This window comes from Haliotis asinina, chromosome 8 (genome assembly GCF_037392515.1).
Source record: "Haliotis asinina isolate JCU_RB_2024 chromosome 8, JCU_Hal_asi_v2, whole genome shotgun sequence".
NCBI classification, from domain to species: Eukaryota; Metazoa; Mollusca; class Gastropoda; order Lepetellida; family Haliotidae; genus Haliotis; species Haliotis asinina.
This window is the reverse complement of record NC_090287.1, coordinates 14,004,819-14,021,932: the sequence shown is the minus strand read 5'-3', so window position 1 is coordinate 14,021,932 and position 17,114 is coordinate 14,004,819. Positions and strand designations below refer to the sequence as shown.

Sequence of the window (17,114 nt, the reverse complement as noted above, 5' to 3'; positions counted from 1 at the left end):
TTAATGGTTTCTAAACGCTCACTGAGTGAGCAACGCATGCTTTTTTTGATTTCTGTATTTTGAAAATAAAAATGAATATGTATAGTAAGGGCCGCATCATCATATTGATGATATGTTATCATGCATCCTGTTCCCTCTGTGATATTGATGCACTACTGTCAAAAACCATATTACACTCTACTCACTCACTCACTCCTGAGTGGAGTGTTTGTCAGATCGTGATGTAGAGAGGGGTGGAAGCAACAACAGACCTGATTGTACAGTACCGCATGAAGTTTCACTTGCTTTCCCACTCACAAAAAGTGTGTTTTTTTGTAAGAGTGCATGTCTGTGTCTATCCATCTTTGTGTGCGTGTCTCTCTCTGTGTCTGTGTCTATCCATCTTTGTGTGTGTGTCTTTCTCTGTGTCTGTCTATCCATCTTTGTGTGTGTGTCTTTCTCTGTGTCTGTCTATCCATCTTTGTGTCATTGTCTCTGTGTCTGTGTCTATCCATCTTTGTGTCATTGTCTCTGTGTCTGTGTCTATCAATCTTTGTGTGTGTCTTTCTCTGTGTCTGTCTATCCATCTTTGTGTGTGTGTCCCTCTCTGTGTCTATATTTGTTATATAATGCTAACTATTCCAGTTAAATGACAATGGCCTGTAAATAATCACATCTGGACATGACAACATTGAACAAATTTTATGGTAACAACTTCTTTTAAGCGCATTTCAGTACAGATTATTGCACCAGAATGTCATTTCTGTTTGTCAACTGGACAGGAACGTTTATCAAAATGTTGCACTCACGAAACAAAAGAAGTTGTTATCCTTAAAGTTTTATTAAACATTGTACTTCCCAACTTCTATAATGCCACTCGATGCAATAACATTCCATTAACCATGTCTCAGAGTCAGGTCAACTGATCAGTCAAGTCATTTACCTCTGCTTCCAGCATAACTTGCTTGGCACAAGTTGTAACAGCATGGGGAGGAAGTGTCTGTAACATGTAATCTATGTAATCTGATCAGTGTAAAAGCAAGCCCCTGATGAAACCGTCAGAGTTCATCCTCCACGTGCTGGTTTTAACAGAAATTAAAAGCATGCGTTGTGTCATCTACGCTCAAACTGGCTTGTAGCAGCTCTCCATATTGATGCGACTGAGGCAGCAGCTGATGACATTAGACTCCCAGCTGTTGAGTGTGTTGTGTTTGTGTTCATCTGACTCGAATATGCCATTGTATATACAGTTGAGGTCGTCCCAAGACCAGCTCGGGTTGGGACCTCGAGGTCATGGGGCACACGTTCCCAGTCTATACCAATGTCTATCTCATCCTCAGATACAAAATGCTCCTCATCACTTTCCTCCGAAGTATTGCTGTCTGATATTGACTGAATCATGCTCTCATTCACTTCAAATGCACAGATTCTGAAATACAGAAGATTGGACTTCATTCAAAATGACTGAAAAGTAGTGGCTGTTAAAATATTTGGGTTTACATCACATTATTACACCTTTGGACAGAACTTAATGTCTTGTCATTTGATTTTATGAGAGCATGTGTACCCAAACACTTCTTTCACATTTTGAGGTTCTAGTTTCTATCTAAAGAACTAGTAGCCATGTTGACCTGCTAAGTACCCTTAAAATAAAATAATCAAGAAATTCATTTGTAGCCTTAGCTCTGGCAAATAATGTATAAATATAACACCAGACTATCTGTATATGTTGTAGTCCGTGAACTAACTGGGAACCATACCTGCCAAAATCTGGACATTTCAACAGCATTACTACATTGTGGAGAGTATGCTTGGGTATGAGAACAGCCGGGTTCACATTCTGAGAGAAGCAGAGGTGAAGGACGTTGTGATTGAGTCTTGATACAGCACTGGTCAGCTGCCTCTCAGATAGATCAGACAGACAAAACTCGCTGTAGCACAATCTCCGGGGAAGACACACGTCCAGAATGTGTGCTATGACAGACACCAGCTGTGTTGTGTAACACAGCGCAGCACTTATTGTGTGCCCGGGATTTCGATGTCCTGCCTCCTTCTCAGGAGCTGCGCCATTCTCTTTGTTCTCAGACACTGAAACATCAATGTCTCAGTCATAACATTATTGGTTTCAAATTCCTGGAGCCTACTTATAGTAATGTATGCAATGAGATCAAAGAAAACCACAATTTCAATGGTGTATTAGTGAATTGATGGGTTTATCGTCTGGTCCAAAACGAGGACAAGCTATCATGCAACTCAAGAAATAATGAACGAAGGTTTATTATAATCATATGGGTTGGTCTGGAAACTGGAAACACAGTTTCAAATTTAGTCCAAGGATCTTATCATGATTACTGTGGAATGATCACATGAATGCTTGCATTGATAACTCACCCCACACATTGTATGCTGAGTAGTCACCATTTCCTGGCAGGGAGGGCTCCACAATCCTGTGTCCAGTGTCTCCACCATTGTCTGTGTAGACCCAGTGTCCCCTCACGAATGTGGTCTGGCATGCCTCTTTCAAGGCACTCACAGTGCTCATAGCCAGGTTCTCTGTTTCACTGTAACAGCAACCCAGCAAACAATAGTCTCCTGTGGCACTACACTAGCAACACAAGAGTAAACAGTAAACACTGCATTACTGCAACAACACCATGTAACAGAAAACAATAGTTCATCATCTAATCATGCTCACTATTGAGATATCATTAAATCTTCACCAATTCCTAACACCAACTACAACAATCTTAAAGAAAGAATCATCAGAAGATGACCGCCCCACCCCAACATGTTTGAAAGAAGAAATCATCTCACAGTTACTCATTGTTTTTTTAGGCAAAGTTTGAATTGCTTCCATGGAATTCATGAAAATTATAAATGCCACATATTTGTAATCAGCAAGGTCACAATTTCAAGATCTGTCTCATACATCTGCCAAGATCTGTTGAAAGATATGAAATGGTTTTCGAGTTGTGCTCTGGAAACGAAGCCCATCATTCCATCTTGAGACTAAGTCTGAAACGTTTCCATGGAAACCAAGAAAATAATACATCACGAAAACCTTTAAAAAACAAAAGTTTTGCAGAAAAATATTGAATGGTTTTTGAGTTGTGCTCCGAAAAAGGAAGCCCATACCTCCATTTTGAGACTAAGTCCGAAACGATAATCACAAAAACCTGTAAATACCAAAAGCACCACTCTCGGGTCTGCCACACATATCTACTGACAGATCATATTTAGAAGTTTTAAAGTTCTGCTCCAGAAACGAAACACACCTCTCACTTCTGAGACTAAGTCCAAAACGTTTCCATGGAGACCAAGAAAATAATAAATCACAAAAACCTGTAAATAGCACAAGGCACCACCATAGGCACCACTATGGTTTCAGACTCATATATCTACCAAGTATTGCAGAAAAATATTGAATGGTTTTGGAGTTTTGCTCTGGAAACGAAGCCCGTCCCACCATAAGACTAACACCAAAATGTTCCATGGAAAAACAAAAAAAATATAAATGCCAAAAATCTGTAAATAGCAAAAGGCACAACCATAGACTGAGATTACTATATCTATCAAGTTTGGTCTAAATATATTCAACAGTTTCATGGTTATGCTTCGGAAACAAAATGATTGCGGACGGATGGACAGTGGACGGACGGACAGACGAGGCATTGACTATATCCCCCGCAGTACATGCCGTGGGGATAATAAGGTATAGGAATCAGTAAGGTCTACACCCAGCACACTACAGGTCCCAGTCAACAGGTCTCACCTCCAAGGTCTACACCCAGCACACTACAGTACCCCAGTCAACAGGTCTCACCTCCAAGGTCTACACCCAGCACACTACAGGACCCAGTCTACAGGCCTCACCTCCGAAGCCTACACCCAGCACACTACAGTACCCCAGTCAACAGGTCTCACCTTCGAGGTCTACACCCAGTACACTACAGGACCCCTGTCAACAGGTCTCACCTCCAGGTCTCACCTCCGAGGTCTTCACTCAGCACACTACAGGACCCAAGTCAGCAGGTCTCACCTCTGTGATCTGTACCCAGCACACTACAGGACCCCAGTCAATAGGTCTCACATCTGAGGTCTAGATCCAGTACACTAGAATACCCCGGTGAACAGGTCTCGCCTCTGTGATCTACACCCAGTACACTACACTACCCCAGTCAACAGATCTCACCTCCAAGGTCTTCACCCAGCACACTACAGGACCCCAGTCAGCAGGTCTCACCTCTGTGATCTGCACCCAGCACACTATAGGACCCTAGTCAATAGGTCTCACCTGTGTGATCTACACCCAGTACACTACACTACCCCAGTCAACAGGTCTCACCTCCAAGGTCTTCACCCAGCACACTACAGGACCCCAGTCAGCAGGTCTTATCTCTGTGATCTACACCCAGCACACTATAGGACCCTAGTCAATAGGTCTCACCTGTGTGATCTACACCCAGTACACTACACTACCCCAGTCAACAGGTCTCACCTCCAAGGTCTTCACCCAGCACACTACAGGACCCTAGTCAGCAGGTCTTATCTCTGTGATCTACACCCAGTACACTACACTACCCCAGTCAACAGGTCTCACCTCCAAGGTCTTCACCCAGCACACTACAGGACCCCAGTCAGCAGGTCTTATCTCTGTGATCTACACCCAGCACACTACACTACCCCAGTCAACAGGTCTCACCTCCAAGGTCTACACCCAGTACACTAGAATACCCCCGTCAACAGGTCTCATCTCCAAGGTCTACATCTAGCACACTACAGTACCCCAGTCAACGGGTCTCACCTCCAAGGTTTATAACCCGCACAGTACACTACCTCTGTCAATGTCAGCAAGTCCCATCTCAGAGGTCTATACCCAGCACAATACAGTACCTTTGTCAGCAAGTCTCACCTCCGAGGCTGAATCTCCTTCACTGAGAAGATACACTGTACCAAGATGTCCACATGGAACCTGCGGTAACTCTTCAAGCTCCTCACATCAGTGGTGAGACTGGCATGTTTCTTCTCCATTGCGCTCTGTGCCGCCTCCACATACCGCCTCAGTCTTGTCATCTTGTCCTGGTGACGCAGAAAGTCCTTCTCCCCCTTCCCATTCTTCACCTTCCGCCTCTCTAAAACCTTCTGGTCTGAACAAAAAGAGCTCACTTGCTTTTAACTGATTACATTTCATCAATACTCTTATCCTTATCAATACCATATAAGCCTACACTATGAGTACACACTCTATTCCTCGGTCACTCATAAATATGAATACAGTGAAGCTGTTTAAACCACTACTAATCACGACTGAGGAAATAATCTGGTTTAGACAGTGTACCAGATTGTAAAACTGACACTAGAAGTGAACCAGCTTTTGTCACTCTCATATATATACTCTTTAAAAAAAAAGTAGGGGAACCTGAACTTTGAAGTCTGGTAGAAAGAAACATCATTGAGGAACGTTACAATGACATTCATCTTGTGTATGCAGCATCATTTCATGTTATCACCACACACTAACACAATCTGAACGAACAGCTTTGCTTTAAATGAAATCCACATGGTGATGCATTCTCTAAAAGTCCATTATTATTCCATCACCATTGATTCAAACCCATATATCTCCAAATTTCGACAATCGTACATTGAAAGTACAGTTCTCATACATTTTTTGAAGCGTATACTTTGTTGTATCACATAAAAACATGTGAACTCACTAGCTACATGTAGTATACTCAGACTGAACTGACATTGAATTGCCTTTGTCAGCGACCATGTAGTTTCACCGCATGATTAATTGATGACAACACTGGTCTGGCTGACTCCTCGCAACTGGCCAGACTAGACAGCGTTGATTACTGTATAAACACATACTGGGGCAGCTCATTTCATACCGAGATCCGAAATTCACAGCTTCAAGATTGCTGAGCTTTTATATAGTAATAAATATACAAGCCAGATAAGACTCAGATGTTATGACTGTGTTGAGAACCTGCCAGATAGGACAGCTGCCGGTTTTGACAGCTTCCATTGTATTTGAATAGATGAGTCTAAATTTATTACCAGAACATCTGGTCTCCTATTATCCTCTCTTACATGAGTACATACTGTCGGATTAACAACTGTTGACTGAAGCTTTAACTTACTGTCAAACATACTAACGCTCAAAAGGAATGTGTTCATTGGGAGGCATAAATATGCACATTTGCAGGTTGATGATGAGCACAGAGGCTCCATTGTTATGTAGAAGATATCATATGAGTGTCCTTGTCATACCATGTTTATGACATAAGTGCCTTAATGTCGGTACAAGTATTTCCCAAGTGAGAGCAAGGGAGATACTGATAATCAGGCATGCGTGTCATTTAAGTAGTACGGTATGGGCAATTATATAATATTCTGTTCATTACAAAAGCCATCAACTGAGCAAAATAAAACACAATCTGCTTTCAAACATAGGCTGGCCACCTGTCTTCGCCCCATGCAGGACACAGCGTCAGAGAAGAAACATGACGTCATGGCATTGTTCAAGACATCATGTTACCATGACAAAGTGATATCTTGCCCTTGGACTTGTATGTAAAATATGAACGCCGATGTATTCCTCCTAGTAGGTAATAAAACACAATATATCATCTGATCAAAACAGTTCCTAGAGATACTAGCGTGGGTACATGGTTCATAAACCCGTATACATGATCCATCAGATCCAAATTGTTCATTCCAGCCCTAGTCGCCACACATGAATCAAGCCATGATCCACAATACTAGCAGTCGAAAAAAGGAACAACTACTGATGAGGCAGGATACATGTGTTCAATTACACGATGAAGCTGGTAGAAAACATCAGCTCAGAAACAGACGACATCATTACCATCCTCAGTTTTCCTTTTCAACAGCTCGATGGAAGATTTCAGTAGCTCAATTTTCCTCTTGCACTCCTCAATTTCTGATATCTGAAGACGATAATGTCACATTGATGTATCATATTTGACTTTTGCAAACAAACAAAAAATCTCAAAACATTTGTTCTTTAAATTCCTGTTGTGTAATAAGATCCACCTTATGAGAACATCCATAATCTGAGAAGCCAGTGAGCTGATACTTTAAGTTCAATGTATTTCAGTAACAGATTCTGCCAACTTTCACCCACAGCATATGACTAGAAATGGTAAACTCAACCCAGTCATGTAATGACACCAAACTTCTAAGGGTCAGTTTTCCATATTCTAGGGTGGACAACAATGAAAATTATTCTTTTAATCACATGGCAGAAAACTACTGAATGAATGTCTCAGATACTCAATAGAAGAATAACAATGACATGTAATACCAACCTTCAAGTCCCTTTGATGTTTCTTGGCAACTTTAAGCTTTATTCTGAAATTAATAAACATATGAAGATGACAGAAAATTTGTAACAGCAAAATTCTGATGAATTCCAACGTTTATTAAATTATAACAAAAAGTTTGAAAGTTTAAATGAAACAAATGTTTCCGGGACAAAGGACACAAGGGACAACCTGATATGCAAATCAACCTGGTCAACATTACTGTAAAATTACCCTTGCAATCTGGACAAACAAACACTAAACTAGTTGGTGCAGCTGTCTGGAGGCTTTGTCAGTGTATGAGAGTTGCAATCACCTAGTTACTAAAATTGCTTTGAACAACCACATCCTGGCTTTCAACAGACTATTTTTTCCTGAAAACCCCTTAGAAACTTATACCAGACTAGGTTCAGAATAGAAATATATTAGTGTTGATTTCTAGCTCATTAGCAGCAGAATGTCTGTTCTATGTTTGTCATTAGAAAGGTAGAGATGACCATTGGAAACAGTGCTATAGTATAATGGTGGAAACAGCATTTGCCATTGTGATATAGAAATATAGTGCACTAATTATCTGACGATGAATGTTGCATCATAAAATCCTACCTAAACCTACACTATTTGACACCAACACTAATACAGGAATTGGCACCAGTAAAATGAAATAAATGGGAGTCTTTGGTTATGAACAAAGTACGGCCATTTTCATTGTTTTGTGTTGCATTGTCACTTTCATGATCAGTTTAATAATAGTAATATATCCACTTTTAAATTCAATCACAGCAAAACTGCAGGATACTGAACAAATGTTGTGATTTATTCACTGTAATGCACAATTTTCATCATGAACTGAAATAAACACCTTATGAATAATGATGACTCTCTAACAGAAGATTATTTACTGAAAACATTTGTAAACTTTGTGACACATTTTCACTTGCAAAGGTGAGCCCCAACAAATCACTGATAATAGCGTGATATATTGAGAGAAACAAATAAAGTATCACAGGAAAAATCAAGCATTCCTGTAATATTTTCCAGTTTAAACCACTACAGTGCAATGATGGAAAGAACGATGAAAACTGGAAAACATTACAGGAACCCTTGAAAGTCACCTTCTTCATAAAGACCACTGACAAAATGTGGTAGATATCAAACACTGACAAATGCCTACACAATTTAATAACAAGATTTTAGACAATATACAGCCCTATAATGACTTTGAATCAGGATTAGGAAAAATATAAAATTTTCAAATCAGCTCAAACACATTTAGAGGTTGATTGAACACGTTTCGGCATGTCCTGGGAAAAACTACTTTTGAATAATCATCCAATTTGTAATTTCATTTTTCATATGTGTGTTAGTATGATAAGTTGAATAATATCCCCCATCTATCAGTGTCAAGCATGCATAACTCCAAATGTCAGTTGCATGAGTTTTCATTGGATCTGCCACAGTAATGTAGTCATGTTTATTTTTATAAAAAGATAATGAAACATCCTCCTTTTTCACGACTATTTATCATATCACCTCATTATCTTGAGGAATGACTGGCACAGTCATCAGTTCACATTCAACACAAGACATCTTTAAACTTTTGAATTTATCCACGAAAAGAATACAAATGCATACTGGTAATCTGCCTTTTTTCAAATGACCCAAGACTTTTAACAATGACATCTCATTATCCTTCCTTAAGTGTGTATTTTTACTATGCCCATCTTTGAGTGACAGTAAATTACAGAATTTATGTGAAAGTGTCATTTGTAGACATTTATCATGTTATGTATGATGCATTATTACAGTGACAGGTAGAAGTTCTGTCAGGTTAACTGCATATGCTTGAGCAATTTTACACAATAAAACTGGCATTAATACGCTACTGAGTGCTAGACGTATTGGTTTTCACTCACTGGTTGTCCATAAATGCTTATCAAACAGTTCCGACAGACATCAACCTTGTGTTATGACTCTTTGTATGTGGCATTGTGTGATATAGCTAAAAATGACATGCAAAATATTTAGCTGTAAGGTGAAAATGTCCAGTCACAACAGTGATAAGGATGATGTTGAACATACTGTTTCCATTTGCTGACTGAGAACTGTACCTAAACTAATATTAGTCTGAAGTTTACAAGGTTAGAATGTTTATGCATCAAACACAGTACTCAGTGACAATTCTGGAAACTATAAACACATGTTTATCACTTTCATTAATAGCATAAACATTACAAGAGGCCAGACCAATTTTATTTCTTGTTTGACTTTTACTTATTTCTGTCCCCAGAAAACCTACAGGCAGGACAGAAAAAAAAAATTAAAACAAAATCACAAATTAAAGTAATATTCCTTCCAAATACTCAAAGCTTTGGCAATTTATGAAGTGTGTGTGGGACAAAAGACAATCTAAAGAAAACATTTTCATAAACTTCCTGTAAGTATACATTTTTCTCCAATAAAAACATGAAGATTTTATTTTCTGGGCAGGGAAAACTATATTTTTTTTTCATATTCTAGAAAATACTACAGGCGCATCCCTTTAACAAGAAATATAATTGGTCTAGCCTAAAGCTGTTATATCATTGCACAATCTCTAGGTGAAATCCCACCTTTGTTTGAAATAAAAATAAAAATGCCCGAAGACCCAGCACTGACTGTTATTGTAACCAGTCGGCTGTTTAAAATATTTGCAGGCCCTTGTGGCCTTCAGTAAACTGTCATTTTTTTCATTTTTTAACCACAGTCTTTCCCATATTTTTCAATAAGTTCATTAAGCATCCTTGATTTATCATGCTATGATAAATTCTAACTGTTCAATTTCCTGGTAATTTAGTGCCCTGCACAGAGGAATGGCAACACCAGTCCTGACTACAATATACTTTTCCCTCTGCGCCATAGTCTTTGCTAACTGATTTTGTACAATGTGAAACTGTGCACGGTGTAGAGTTTTTTGTTGTTGCTGATTTGACGTTAAAAATTTCATTCAGGGCCTGTTAACGCCTGCAGACGGCTGTAGGCCCTGTTGGCCAGCTAGCAAATTAAAGCTATGATTACACAATGCCACTTAGAAAGTGGTCAAATGCAACATATATCATATTTGGGATTTCACTTTCTTAGTACAGTACAGATTCCAGTACTTCGGCTGACTTTGTGTGCTGGCGATTAGGTGCCTGACTCTGAGGGTCCGGGTTTGAATCCTGGATGGGACACAACCCTCCAAAAAGTACTAGAATTTCTACTTTACTAACAAAGTGAAATCCCAAATACATATGTGGCAAATCTAAGTATTGCAAACACTGGACATGACATGACACCTCCCTTGAATGTCCTGACAATGCACTGTATGACACAATGAATGACATTTTTATGATTCTAGGTTACAGATCCCTTCATGTCAAAATGCTGACCACATAAATACAAAACTCTTTGAATGACATTTAGCAGTGATGCACACAAAGGGGGACTCTCTGGCTGAGTTAATCTTCAATTATTGCCACATATTTTACACCACTTGAGAAAGAATACTCATAGTCATATTTACTCTTTTGCTTCTTCAAAGGAGATTTCAATGCATCCAATCTCATTCCACAATGATTTTCAACAGGTCACAACGTAGTACTAACTCCCAATAACAAACAATGTTAGGCAATGTTCTTCTGGAGGTAACTTCTTGGGTACATTTATGCTGATAAAGTGATAAAAAGTATCCACTTTATAGAACCACAAAACTTGTGCGCTTTATAAAACTTGTAATAGTATGATTGCCATAAACAGCAACTTTGCTTGTCACAAGAGGCAACCAATGTGATTGTTTGGTCAGACTCGCTGACACATGTCATCGGTTTCCAACTGTGCAGATTGATGCTCAAGATGTTGATCAAAGGGTTGTCTGGCCCAGACTTGATTATTTACAGACTGCCACCATATAGCTGAAATATAGCTGAGCATGACGTAAAACTCAGCACACTCACCGTAAAACATGTACATTTCAGTGAACTGCATGAACAAGACATTGTATATGAAATCATGCCATTTGCTTTGAATGTAAACAGTTTGTGAGATCTGCAGTGTGCAGTGTGTGAAACTAAAATATTTACAAGCGTTCTTAACCTAGATTGCTTATGCAACAAATTAAAAAATGTTTTTCCCCACTCAACTCGATTCCTCAAATTTTGGAAAGAAATTACTAATTCCATTCAGAATGACAACTAGTCTTAAGGACTAGTGAATGTCTACCAACAGATTAAGTACTTTACTTATTAGGATGTTTGAACCATAAATACCCGTGAAGATCCGGGGTGGAATGGGCTCATGCTGTTGATCACTGGATTGTCTGGTCCAGGTTTGATTATTTACAGACTGCTGCCATATAGCTGGAATACTGTTGATTGTGGCATAAAAATAAACTCATTCAATCACTTGAACCAAAAAAAAGAAAAAAGCTAAACCCTCATTCTGGATATACTTGACTTCATGGCAGGTGGCAATATCACCATCCTAAATGTTCAATAATACTAGTGTTTACTTGATAAACAGCAATCTGGACCATCATCACCATCAGAACAATGGCAGATATATACATGATCACCATGATAAGCATCTTGATTCTCTCAAGGGGTGATATGATAGCCTAGTGGTTAAACTTTCATTTGCCATGCCGAAGACCTAGATTCAATTTGCAACACATGCCTAATGTGCGAAGCCCACATCTGGTATCCCACACTGTGACAGTGTGCAAAATATTCCCAAGTCCCATGTTGGGATTCGAACCACGGACCATCTGATCTGAAGTTGGAGGCCTTGTCCACATGACCAAAGAGGTTTACCTAGTCAGCAAGTTGACACGTTAAGTATGTCATCTTGGGGATGACACCGCGCCCTGCTACAGTTGGAATATTGCTAAAAGCAGTGTTAAAACCCAACCCACGCACTCCTTGATTCTCTGGTGTATTTAGCAGCATTTTGTTATGAAAAAACTCTTGATCCATTGGCCACCATGGTTCTGTTTGGGAAGTGACAAAATTCTCTCACCACTACCTTTGCCCACCATATCTCTAACTTACAATCCTCTGAAATTCATGCAAAGTATGCTAGGGACAAGTACAATTACTTACTTAGATATTATAGACTAATAATGCTAATAGCATTTGAGTGCTGTATTCTCCAATATGGCTGCTCCAAAGCATAAACTGACTGTATGGCTAGTCATCATGGTCATAGCAATATCTTCGGGTCAAATGAAACTACATCATAACATTGGTCTTGGGTATTTATCACAGTTGAAATTATCACTGGTACGAAAATGGAGTTCCCAGCAAGATTTGTGTATATTCATGATCAAAACAAAATCCATATATGAATTTTCTTTAATAAGCAACTAATAAGTCCTGTGTTGGAAATTGGGTACACAAGGTACTTGGGTGCACAAGACTTCCTGTCACATTATAGGAGTACATGGAATCTTGAACTTCTAACGTGTCTAACATTATGATTATCAAGATTATGACAAGGTCAGCTGATATTTATGCTTATAAACACTGGAACTGACATGTCATTCAATTGCTAGGTGCATGCTTTCGAACATACATGTGTGAACAAGATCAATCTTCAATTCAGAGAATGCCATTTCACCAGGAGCAATTGTGAGCTAGACAGTCATGAGCTGTTATAAATCAGAAAGTATTTCCCTTCTGATTCATTTAACTTGAAAATAATCCTGGTCAAGGTACACAGTTGACATAGCTCAGTCATTTTACTGATGGGCGCCAAAGTGTGCAAGTTCACATTTGACAGAATCTAACAAAAAATGTTGCTTGTCATAGTAACATTTTAGCCATGGAAGAGAACAAATATTTTACCAACTTTTCATATGACAATGACTTATCTCATTTGCAAATATGAAATGGAAAATGTCTTTAGAACATTTCGTGTTCACAATAACGCCAGTAGATGGACAGATCTGAAACACTGACATGTAACCATATTTTATACAAACATGTAAACACAGATGTCATGACATACAAATATAGTTATGTTGGAGTCATACGGACAATATTCATCTTCCCACACCACAATTACTATCAGAAGTATTTTTCCAGGAGACTTTCAAGCCTGTTAACGCCTGCAGACGGCTGTAGGCCCTGTTGGCCAGCTAGCAAATTAAAGCTATGATTACACAATGCCACTTAGAAAGTGGTCAAATGCAACATATATCATATTTGGGATTTCACTTTCTTAGTACAGTACAGATTCCAGTACTTCGGCTGACTTTGTGTGCTGGCGATTAGGTGCCTGACTCTGAGGGTCCGGGTTTGAATCCTGGATGGGACACAACCCTCCAAAAAGTACTAGAATTTCTACTTTACTAACAAAGTGAAATCCCAAATACATATGTGGCAAATCTAAGTATTGCAAACACTGGACATGACATGACACCTCCCTTGAATGTCCTGACAATGCACTGTATGACACAATGAATGACATTTTTATGATTCTAGGTTACAGATCCCTTCATGTCAAAATGCTGACCACATAAATACAAAACTCTTTGAATGACATTTAGCAGTGATGCACACAAAGGGGGACTCTCTGGCTGAGTTAATCTTCAATTATTGCCACATATTTTACACCACTTGAGAAAGAATACTCATAGTCATATTTACTCTTTTGCTTCTTCAAAGGAGATTTCAATGCATCCAATCTCATTCCACAATGATTTTCAACAGGTCACAACGTAGTACTAACTCCCAATAACAAACAATGTTAGGCAATGTTCTTCTGGAGGTAACTTCTTGGGTACATTTATGCTGATAAAGTGATAAAAAGTATCCACTTTATAGAACCACAAAACTTGTGCGCTTTATAAAACTTGTAATAGTATGATTGCCATAAACAGCAACTTTGCTTGTCACAAGAGGCAACCAATGTGATTGTTTGGTCAGACTCGCTGACACATGTCATCGGTTTCCAACTGTGCAGATTGATGCTCAAGATGTTGATCAAAGGGTTGTCTGGCCCAGACTTGATTATTTACAGACTGCCACCATATAGCTGAAATATAGCTGAGCATGACGTAAAACTCAGCACACTCACCGTAAAACATGTACATTTCAGTGAACTGCATGAACAAGACATTGTATATGAAATCATGCCATTTGCTTTGAATGTAAACAGTTTGTGAGATCTGCAGTGTGCAGTGTGTGAAACTAAAATATTTACAAGCGTTCTTAACCTAGATTGCTTATGCAACAAATTAAAAAATGTTTTTCCCCACTCAACTCGATTCCTCAAATTTTGGAAAGAAATTACTAATTCCATTCAGAATGACAACTAGTCTTAAGGACTAGTGAATGTCTACCAACAGATTAAGTACTTTACTTATTAGGATGTTTGAACCATAAATACCCGTGAAGATCCGGGGTGGAATGGGCTCATGCTGTTGATCACTGGATTGTCTGGTCCAGGTTTGATTATTTACAGACTGCTGCCATATAGCTGGAATACTGTTGATTGTGGCATAAAAATAAACTCATTCAATCACTTGAACCAAAAAAAAGAAAAAAGCTAAACCCTCATTCTGGATATACTTGACTTCATGGCAGGTGGCAATATCACCATCCTAAATGTTCAATAATACTAGTGTTTACTTGATAAACAGCAATCTGGACCATCATCACCATCAGAACAATGGCAGATATATACATGATCACCATGATAAGCATCTTGATTCTCTCAAGGGGTGATATGATAGCCTAGTGGTTAAACTTTCATTTGCCATGCCGAAGACCTAGATTCAATTTGCAACACATGCCTAATGTGCGAAGCCCACATCTGGTATCCCACACTGTGACAGTGTGCAAAATATTCCCAAGTCCCATGTTGGGATTCGAACCACGGACCATCTGATCTGAAGTTGGAGGCCTTGTCCACATGACCAAAGAGGTTTACCTAGTCAGCAAGTTGACACGTTAAGTATGTCATCTTGGGGATGACACCGCGCCCTGCTACAGTTGGAATATTGCTAAAAGCAGTGTTAAAACCCAACCCACGCACTCCTTGATTCTCTGGTGTATTTAGCAGCATTTTGTTATGAAAAAACTCTTGATCCATTGGCCACCATGGTTCTGTTTGGGAAGTGACAAAATTCTCTCACCACTACCTTTGCCCACCATATCTCTAACTTACAATCCTCTGAAATTCATGCAAAGTATGCTAGGGACAAGTACAATTACTTACTTAGATATTATAGACTAATAATGCTAATAGCATTTGAGTGCTGTATTCTCCAATATGGCTGCTCCAAAGCATAAACTGACTGTATGGCTAGTCATCATGGTCATAGCAATATCTTCGGGTCAAATGAAACTACATCATAACATTGGTCTTGGGTATTTATCACAGTTGAAATTATCACTGGTACGAAAATGGAGTTCCCAGCAAGATTTGTGTATATTCATGATCAAAACAAAATCCATATATGAATTTTCTTTAATAAGCAACTAATAAGTCCTGTGTTGGAAATTGGGTACACAAGGTACTTGGGTGCACAAGACTTCCTGTCACATTATAGGAGTACATGGAATCTTGAACTTCTAACGTGTCTAACATTATGATTATCAAGATTATGACAAGGTCAGCTGATATTTATGCTTATAAACACTGGAACTGACATGTCATTCAATTGCTAGGTGCATGCTTTCGAACATACATGTGTGAACAAGATCAATCTTCAATTCAGAGAATGCCATTTCACCAGGAGCAATTGTGAGCTAGACAGTCATGAGCTGTTATAAATCAGAAAGTATTTCCCTTCTGATTCATTTAACTTGAAAATAATCCTGGTCAAGGTACACAGTTGACATAGCTCAGTCATTTTACTGATGGGCGCCAAAGTGTGCAAGTTCACATTTGACAGAATCTAACAAAAAATGTTGCTTGTCATAGTAACATTTTAGCCATGGAAGAGAACAAATATTTTACCAACTTTTCATATGACAATGACTTATCTCATTTGCAAATATGAAATGGAAAATGTCTTTAGAACATTTCGTGTTCACAATAACGCCAGTAGATGGACAGATCTGAAACACTGACATGTAACCATATTTTATACAAACATGTAAACACAGATGTCATGACATACAAATATAGTTATGTTGGAGTCATACGGACAATATTCATCTTCCCACACCACAATTACTATCAGAAGTATTTTTCCAGGAGACTTTCAAGCTTGGATCATAGAAATTGTATTGGTCATTTGTACCTATGAGATCTGGCCTTTTTTACGAGATAAAAAGCACACCGCTATATCCGTATGTTGATCTTGGAAGAAGTGTTTCATCATGTTCATTTGTGAAGATAAAAATAGCCATGACACAACTGTGGTTAATAGTTCAAGTTTCTTTACTGAGATATACAAAACTGCCTACCTTTCTTGAAGTTCGCTGCATTCCTTCTTCTTAATCTTCCACTTATCTTGTCTTGCATGGAAACTGTAAATTAGAACCAAGTGTAAACAAACATAAGAGGGAACAAAGGCATCTGACATACCAAAACAAACCCAAGCCAGCGTTACCTCTCATGCAAATTCGACGATGAATGCACGAAACTGCCTTTGTTGACGCAACCTGAGCAGTAAAATGGTCTCCTGGATGTTGTGCAGAGTGGACAGCGTTCAACAGCAACGGTCAGACTGTCAGAACTTTCAAAAGATGTTGGTAACAAGAAATCTACAGGAGCTAGACTGCTTTCGCAACTGGAGGCAGCCATGACATTACGTCATGTGGGTTTGTTTACCAC

At 38.9% G+C, this 17,114-nt stretch overlaps 1 protein-coding gene across 1 annotated transcript; it reads right to left on the bottom strand.

The window, feature by feature from the left end:
* Window positions 1-459: 459 nt before the first annotated feature.
* Window positions 460-17,114, bottom strand: LOC137294914 (beclin 1-associated autophagy-related key regulator-like). The gene is made up of 8 exons (XM_067826086.1): window positions 16,891-17,114; window positions 16,745-16,807; window positions 7,317-7,359; window positions 6,854-6,935; window positions 4,892-5,126; window positions 2,371-2,540; window positions 1,740-2,067; window positions 460-1,408 (listed from the first exon to the last, which is right to left on the bottom strand). Exons 1-8 carry the CDS (start codon window positions 17,082-17,084, stop codon window positions 1,093-1,095), a joined length of 1,431 nt encoding a protein of 476 aa, XP_067682187.1. The 5' UTR covers window positions 17,085-17,114; the 3' UTR covers window positions 460-1,092.